General features: G+C 42.8%; 1 protein-coding gene across 1 annotated transcript in view; it reads left to right on the forward strand.

Annotated features, from left to right (window-relative positions):
- The window catches only part of LOC121307974, a 12,579-nt gene extending 3,716 nt beyond the window's left edge, over positions 1-8,863 (forward strand). The window contains exons 2-6 of the mRNA XM_041240294.1: positions 2,466-2,636; positions 3,432-3,484; positions 4,878-4,975; positions 5,904-6,096; positions 6,443-8,863. Of these exons, the coding sequence (XP_041096228.1) occupies positions 2,489-2,636; positions 3,432-3,484; positions 4,878-4,975; positions 5,904-6,096; positions 6,443-8,047 (2,097 nt within the window). The 5' untranslated portion in view covers positions 2,466-2,488 and the 3' untranslated portion in view covers positions 8,048-8,863. The remainder of the gene's footprint in view (positions 1-2,465; positions 2,637-3,431; positions 3,485-4,877; positions 4,976-5,903; positions 6,097-6,442) is intronic.
- Positions 8,864-9,305: the final 442 nt, after the last annotated feature.

A 9,305-nucleotide genomic window follows, 5' to 3' on the forward strand; every position in this document is an offset into this window, starting at 1 on the left:
TGTATTCAGCGCAGTGGAGATTGTGAGAAGCATTTAAACAAACAAATAAATACATTAATACGGAACTGTATTTACAGCGTGATTCACACCGATGTGCATCGATTAGTAGCACTGTATTATTACTTATGAGCATTTAATGTAATGATCAGTTTGTTACTGAAATCCATAGTTCATGTACTGCTACTGGGGAAATCGCCCCGTTTAATGCATTAACTATTCCCGCTGTACAAGCACTTCAAATACCCCAAGAACAGCTTCTAGCGCAAACCCAGCTAAGAAGAAAATCGCTAAGGAGAGCGCCCTAGCTATATGGAACAAGGGGATGAAGAGATTATAGGATATTTGAAAGTTTGTGGAGGAACTACAATGAGCAGCATACAATTATACGAGAAAACTGTAGTTACATGGTCATTGTGTGGGGTAATCTTAACCACTGTTATTTAAATAAAACAGCGTAAGTAACAGACCAAATCACCACCAAATCTTCTCAGACAGTTTTATATTATATAAAAGGACGAATTCCTAGATTACTCCAGAGAAATTATTTCTTCTCTAATATACTTAAAAAAGAATGTACTAGATTTATTAATAGTTTATTGAAAAAAAAAAAACATGAAGAGGAATGTCGTAGTGGTTTAGGCACTGGCCCACTCTCCGCTCCAGATTTCCACTTTAACGACTGCATGAACCAAGTCCGATTCAAACGCTATTCAAAGCGCGTATGCACCAGGACCAGAACATCTTACAATTTGAAGCAATTCATATTTCAAGTCGAACGCGTTGTCACCAGTTCTGTCTTGTGTCCAGGTGGACTTGTTTCGCTATATAATCAACACAAATGATCAAATGTAGCGCGTCACTATAATCCTGTTGACTTCAGACCCCTGAGTGCATCCCTACAGCTTGCCCAAGCTTTCCCATTGGTTTCAATAACATACAGTGTAATTGTAGTATTGCCACTGTAACATACTGTATGATCATGTATATCTGTCAGTGCTCTTCATTGTAATAGTTGTAATGTGGGGGGATATATTGGGAATGCGCCGCTGCTGCTTGTTGGTGTGTGTCCTGGGTTGCCCGTGGAAATGAGATGTTATCCTGAGGTCTCCATTAACCTCTGAATGTAGAAGCAGGCGCCTGCATGTTCTACTCACTGACCCATTTCAAGCAGGGGAGGAAGCTTGTTATCCTACAGATAAAAAATAAAAGTAAAACTGGATTGTCAACGAGGCCTGTTTACAAACACCATATAAACGGTGCAAGGTGTATTGTACTTAGTGTAACACTGAACCAGACACTGACACTTGAGGTGGATCCGTCTGATAAATATGTTAAACTGTTGATTATTATTATTATTATTATTATTATTATTATTATTATTATTATTATTATTATTATTATTATTACACCGTGTAACAATTTTTATTTATTTATTTATTTATTTTTGTTCCTGGGTAGTAAGTGTTATTTCCTAATTGCTTATGCCTCACAAGTATAGAAAATGGTTATTATTCCCCACAAACTTTGCTTTTGTGACCAGGACAGTGATATTTCAAAATATCACTATTTCCAATGGGAAAACGGGCAAATGTGTGTCTTTTCGTTCATATAAAGTCAGAAAAAAACAACATATGAATCCAAATTAACATGTATTTATACTAAAGTAATACAAAAATGACTACAAAAGATTTAGAAGTGAGTAGTTTTTCGACATTTACGATTATACTATAAATAGTAATAGCCATTTTCTATACTTTTGAGGCATAAGCAATTAGGAAATAACACTTACTACCCAGGAACAAAAATTGTGTTACACAGTGTTATTAATAATAATAATAATAATAATAATAATAATAATAATAATAATAATAATAATAATAATAATAATAATGTATTTATTTATTTGGCAGATGCCTGTATCCAAGGCAATTTACTGGTGTTACAGGGCAGTACAGTGTTACAATGCCTGGTCAATATTTAAATAAAGTGTAGTTTACAGTAAGTGCAAATTATACTACTGTACTAAAATACAGTATTTAAAATAAGATACAACAAGTTAGGATTACAACAATGTTTAACTACAATGACATAGTAGCAGGGCAATAGTGCTAGGAAAGTGCATCAGCTGAGGATCCAGTAATGTGGTGCTCAAGTCAGGTGAATACAATACACAGTAGAAGGAGTAGATTAAGAGATCTGCAAGTATAGTCTAAACAGGCAAGTCTTATGGTGGTTTTTGCAAGTGTAGGGCTATCAGTTCAATCCTGTAAGCCCTGCATTGTGTTTGTAGTTAGCAGACAGATAGACAGACGCAGACAGACAGACGTTCTATTTGTTGTGTTTCCAGTTGGCAGACAGACAGAGACAGATATAAGTTATATTCTGTAAGCCCTGTGTTGTGTTTCAAGCAGACAGACAGACAGACAGACAGATGTTACATTCTGTAAACCCTGTGTTGTTTCCAGTTGGCAGGATCACTGGGTGCAGTATGGCACTTGAAGCTGAGGGAGAGAAAAGGGTTGGCGGTGCACATGAGAGTGAGATGACTGAGGAGAGCTTTCTGCAGGAGCTGTACCATTTCATGAGGAGCCACGAGACCCCCATCGAGAAGATCCCACACCTTGGCTTCAAACAGAGTGAGCACGCAGAGAGAGAAAGAGAGAGAGAGAAGACTGTCACTTCATTTAAAGAACATATTCTAGAACTAATACTGACACATATTGATACACTTTTGGTTTATCTTGGTTATTCCTTAAAAAGTAGTTTAAAAAAAAAAAAAAACATTGCTAATGGTTTTTTGTTTATTTTTAATTGACACTAACTGGAACTCCCAGAACTAGCCTGTGTATTTCATTCTTTCATGACATGGAGAGCGTAATGTTGAAGAGAGTGGGAAAGCCGGTTTGTTCACTAATAGCTATGAAAAAATAGCATAAAAAATTAAATATGCATTTAACCCTATAATGCCCATTTCTATATCACATATGATACAATGTTTAAGCCATCCCTCTGTTATTATTTCAAGGTCCAGCCAAACAAGCCAGAATTTTCCATATGCAGAACATTATGTGCTGCCAGACTGAAAAAAGTTTTGTACAAGAAACGGAATCTAGTTACATAAAGTATTTTTTCATTTAAAAAAAAACTTGGGCATTACAGGGTTAACATAATCTTTTATTGAAGCAAATGCCAGATGTATGAAGAGATGGCAATACTGTCAGCTCTGTGTGCTTTGAGCCACCAGCTTTCCCTGTTCTACAATAGTGATCTAATGCACATGCCCCACAGAAAGTGTACCGAAGCGTAAAGAAAGAATAAACCATATATATATATATACACACACACACACACACACACACACACACACACATAATAATTACATACTGTATGCAGATTTACCCTTCACCTACTCTGTGCTCTTGTTTTTGCAGTCGACCTTTTTGTCATGTACCAGACTGTCCAGAGCTTCGGAGGATACGACGAGGTACGTGTGGATGACAGGCTGACCTCCCTCAGCACAGCTCCCTCAGCACAGCTCACTCAGCACAGCACAGCCTCCCTCAGCACAGCTCACTCAGCACAGTTCCCTCAGCACAACCTCCCTCAACACAGCTCACTCAGCACAGCCTCCCTCAACACAACCTCTCTCAACACAGCTCACTCAGCGCAGCCTCCCTCAGCGCAGCGTCCCTCAGCACAGCTCACTCAGCACAGCCTCCCTCAGCACAGCTCCCTCAGCACAGCTCACTCAGCACAGCTCACTCAGCACAGTTCACTCAGCACAGCCTCCCTCAACACAGCTCACTCAGCACAACCTCCCTCAGAACAGCCTCACTCAGCACAGCCTCCCTCAGCACAGCTCCCTCAGCACAGCTCACTCAGCGCAGCTCCCTCAGCACAACCTCCCTCAGCACAGCTCACTCAGCGCAGCCTCCCTCAGCGCAGCCTCCCTCTGCACAGCTCACTCAGCACAGCCTCCCTCAGCACAGCCTCACTCAGCACAGCCTCACTCAGCACAGCTCACTCAGCACAGCTCACTCAGCACAGCCTCCCTCAGCACAGCCTCCCTCAACACAGCTCACTCAGCACAGCCTCTCTCAGCACAGCCTCACTCAGCACAGCTCACTCAGCACAGCCTCCCTCAGCACAGCCTCACTCAGCACAGCCTCACTCAGCACAGCCTCCCTCAGCACAGCCTCACTCAGCACAGCCTCACTCAGCACAGCCTCCCTCAGCACAGCCTCACTCAGCACAGCTCCCTCAGCACAGCCTCCCTCAGCACAGCCTCACTCAGCACAGCTCCCTCAGCACAGCCTCCCTCAGCACAGCTCCCTCAGCACAGCCTCCCTCAGCACAGCTCACTCAGCACAGCCTCCCTCAGCACAGCCCACTCAGCACAGCCTCCCTCAACACAGCGTCACTGAGCACAGCCTCACTCAGCACAGCTCACTCTGCACAGCCCACTCAGCACAGCTCCCTCAGCACAGCCTCCCTCAGCACAGCCTCCCTCAGCACAGCCTCACTCTATGCTTTACAATGCATACCTATGCTTTAACTGTGCTTTGTTACACTTTGCTAAGGTTTTACTATAGGAAACTCTTATAAGGGATTGGTAGCATTTTTTATCTCTACCCAGACAGTATATCTCAATATTCCTGAATAAATGCAGTGCAAGGAGCAAGCCGTCCCACAAGCTCAGTTATCAGTTTTAGGAATGCAGAAGGGCTGGTATTACAGTATTAACAACACATCTACACTGTCTGAGACGCCCTGTTAATTACGGGTTTCATTGAATCAACACATTGCCACATGCATTCTTCTGTCTCTAATGTAACCTGAGCATGACTCCTCATGTGTGCTGTGTTCATTTCACCCAGGTGACGAAACACCAGCTCTGGAAGCAGGTGTACAATAAACTGGGAGGAAACCCTCGCAGCACAAGCGCAGCCACCTGCACCCGACGGCACTACGAGAAGTGAGTGGAGCTGCTGAACCAGTGTAACGACACCCACACGTCACGATACGTATCGCGATATGCAGGCTGCCATTCGATGTGTATCACGATGCATGTGCTGGTCCTCAAGGGCTGCTTGGAAGATGCATAATAATATCCAATTACAATGTAGTGATGGACTACTTTGTTAAAAGACATTCATTTGTTGTAAAGAGTATTTCTTTTTCATACTTCAGTGACCAGTTTGTAACAGTGTGACATCACAATAGTGTCTTTGTCTAGAACCACTGCCAGAGAGGATTGCAGTTGGGTTTCATTCCTGTGGTGGCTATGTGATAAAGTAGCAGGTGTTGTTTATTTTATTGGCTAAGCTGAATTTAAGTTATGCATCTCAGTTTAGGGGTTTTTATATCCTAGTTAGATTTCAGATGTGCATGAGATAATTTGGTGACGGGCAATGCCTTTATTAAGCATGTCTATGTTACCTGCTCAACAGTGTGGATTGTGCAGCCCCACAGTTGCACAATATTGACATGTCTGGCTTACAATAATACCTAAGTAATTGTGTTTTGTATCCTTGTAGTGTTTGTATTTTCTATGGCGTGAGGAGGATTGAGGAGTCCAGTTTGGCTAGTGCATTTGGAATCTTTTTAAACCCTTACGTGCACATAATTGGCTATATCTTACACTTTTTATTCTTTCCTTTTTAACTTTTCACGAGCGAGTGTACTGTAGAGACACCCATCCACCTCCCCCTCCCCCCACCCCCCCGAAATATAAGCATGGGGCACAACTACAAAAACAATGTTCCGCTTGTTCATATTGCTAACAATGGGCAACAAAAAAGAAGCAGTGTTTATTCATTTTATTTTGATTTATTTTAAGCATTTTGATGCCGTTGTCAGTTTCCTTCTCCTTTAAACTGTAAACCTTTTTCTTTTTTTCATAGACTGATTCTTCCGTTCGAGCGACACCTCCTGGGGGGGGGGAGCCTTGCTCTGTCCCAGCACAGGCCTCAGAAACGGTCCTGGAGTGGGAGTTTAGCAGAGAGGGAGGAGGAGTCGGCTGAGCTGAAGATGGCAAAGCACAGACTGCAACAGCAGAGTCTGAGATTCTGCCAGCCCAGCGCTGCAGTGCGAGAGGTACTCTACTGCACACACAGTAGCAGATCAGTGAGGATGGGAAATGTGCAGCCTTGAGCCCTGACCTACATATACTACAGCATATAGGTAGAGCCCTTCAAGAAACATATTGCATCCTACTTTCCAGACGACCTCTACAATGGGGTTCCTGGTTAGATGATGACCAAATCAATTCATTTCATAAGCGTTTGTATGGAAACACTCCATTCCTGGTTAAAGAAGGGGGGGTTGTTGATATTTTGTTGTGGCTGTACATTTCCATGAGCTACCCAGACTTACGCTCCAACCTTTCACAGCAAATGTTATCTGTAATTCTCTAATTGATCTCTTTTTTTGTTGCCTTCAGAAACACCAGGATTCGGTTCCTAACAGCCAGGTGAGGCTAGTCTCCTTGCCAGTAGCTGAGCAGATGAGACAATACTACAAGCTGAACCCTTCACTGACCAGATGCCAGCCTGGCACTTTGCTGACTGTCCCTAGGCAGAGGCATTACCAGCCTGCGATGCAGCCAGAAGAACCTGCTGAAGGACCCAAGCAACAGCCGGTGCTGCTCAGGCACCTTGCCCAGGAGTACACACATTCATCATGCTGGGCTGAACCCTTGAACCTCAGTCTGAAACCCCAGAACACAGCAGCTGCGAGCAAACCAGACCAGCCCTTATCTTTGACCCCAGAGCCCAACGGCAAAGTGCCCAAATTCTTAAACACAGTTTCGCCACTGTACGCTTCCTGGAACTCTACAAAGGAAGATGCACATGGAATGTTATCTCCACTCAAGGATCCTGACCCTATAGTTGGACAGTCTTTTGCCTTACAGGAGGAGGTGTCTGTGATTGACCTGATGAGGTCTCCTTGTTCAGTTTCTGCAGGTGGTTCTGCATCAAAACTACCTAGCCCCAATGGACAAGCTCCACAGGACCGAAGCTGCAGCATTCCCAGTTCCCTGGCAATAAGGGGAAGCAATAGCGAAGCCATTCAGGGTTCTGTTAGTGAGCCTTGTAAATCCCATTTGGGGCCTCTGAATCCTCAGGCCACAACTAACAAAATGGAGATCCAGATTCCCTTTTCGCTGTTGCAGAGCTGGTTCAGGAGCCTGAAAGACAAGCCAGGCTCCATTGTCTCACCTAACAGTTGTAGGGCACCATCTGCATATGAAGACCCTGGCGATGTTGGCAGGGGATCAGTGCCCAGTGTGGATATGACAGCCAGGCCACTGGAGAATGCCAATGATCAGCATTTCCAGAGGCCTTATAGGGGCCAAAGGAGCCCTGAAGATGATCAGATCTGGAGGAATCAGCTGCGACAGCTCTCCAGAGAGACTGAGTCAAGGAGGTATTTATACCCCTTAGATCCTGCCAGCGCAAGCCATCTCATTGCCTCAGAGACCAGCCTGAGCGGGCATCCCAGGTACACCTGTGTCAACGGCCAGATGATTCCCATGGGATTGAAAGTGAAAGAGTGGGAAGACATGTCTGACTGTCACAGCGATGTAAAGACAGTCCCTGATGCCATCGTGCCTTCGTCTGGCTCACCTGGCATATCTCACATCGCACAGTGTGATTCAATTAGAAGAGTGTATGGTCAACAAAAGCACAAAGAAGACCTCAAGCATTATTCTTTTGAGGACAGACCCCTGCAAAGACCTTGCAATGATGACAAAAACTTGGTGCTAGGTGGCAGCAGCCACTGCCCTCCCTATACTCAAGGCTACCAAGTGACCAGGCACCCCTCCAGTATTGGTCATGTACCAGAACTACAGGTGGAGGCTGCGGGGTCTAGGTCACTAGCCGATGGCATCGGTAGTTCACCTTTAACCTCTTCTGGAGGGCATGTGATAACAGCATCAGCCCTGCATCAGGTCTTGCTAATGAAGCAAGCCTCCCCCACAGCACTCTCACTGACACGTGATGAATATCTAAAACTACGGAGACTCATACCCAGCTCCCCGTAGTACTGAATCAGGCTGTACTGTATATTGTATTGATTGTTCTAGTGTCTGGATCATCTGTGTCCCGGATATTTGTTCAACATAATCCCAATTGTTTTTATATTTGTATTCACACGTCATAGGTAAATTACTTTTTTTCAACTTCAACTTGGGTATAAGAGAAATTCTCTTTCCCGTGGCCTACGATCTGGAGTAAATGTTGAGATATGAGTTGCTTTGATATACGACCCCAAGAGGTTTGATAACAAATTTCAAAGGAGTCGGCAATATGTTTAAAATAAAACACTGCGATACAGACAACATGGGACACAACGCAAGTGCAGGTGTATCTTAAATTTAAAAAAGGGTTGAGTAATTCATGTTTTAATCCATTTCATTAATGCCTAACAACTTCAAATTTCTTAAAGGTAATTACTCTGAAAATACGAGTATCAGCATACCCCTAACGTATAATATAATGGCTTACTACTATGGTTCACTATAGCTAATACAGGGTAAATATAACGCTGTCCTGACATATTGTACTGTGCATATGTATAGATAATGTTCTCGCAATGTGTTTAATGTTAAATATTTCTATCTATTATTTCATGAGGTCTGTATATAGTTTGCAAATACTTTAAGCATTCTTTACTGGCCTGCTTATGCATGAATTGAAGAGGCATTTGTACCACCTGATACATGTATTCTATGGGTGAAACATGATGTTTTACCAAGAATGTTGTATTAGTTATTGTTTCCTTATTGGTTTGTCTTTGCCTGTAGCTTGCTGTGTACTGATAATATAACATCATGTAATAAAATTGTATGTGTAAATGATGTAATTGTAAAGCAATCTCACTGCCGATCATACCAAAGCCAATCACGACATGAATCAATAAATACAAATGTATTTATTACTTATGTCATGACGCAGGTGCATCAACATATATAATGAACAGAGTAAGAGAAAAGCAGGAGGCGAGCGCATGTTAATAAAAATCATAATAACTCGCTGATTAATGAACTGACAAACTGTTAACAAAACACCCTTACATATGGTAAAAATGCAGCAGCATCTCTAGATTACTCTCTCAATGACAAGTCCGTTTTGAAAAGATTGGATAAACCATTTTAATTTCAGTTTGATGATGATGAGTCATCATGTTACAAAACCATACTGTATCAGTTCTGAATCGGTTAAAAGGGTGTTCCCTTAGCCAAAGTGTTCTAGGAGGTGTTCCTATACACCGAGGCTGCTATATTAAATGAACACTAAGTA

This window comes from Polyodon spathula, chromosome 1 (assembly GCF_017654505.1).
Source record: "Polyodon spathula isolate WHYD16114869_AA chromosome 1, ASM1765450v1, whole genome shotgun sequence".
Classification (NCBI taxonomy): Eukaryota; Metazoa; Chordata; class Actinopteri; order Acipenseriformes; family Polyodontidae; genus Polyodon; species Polyodon spathula.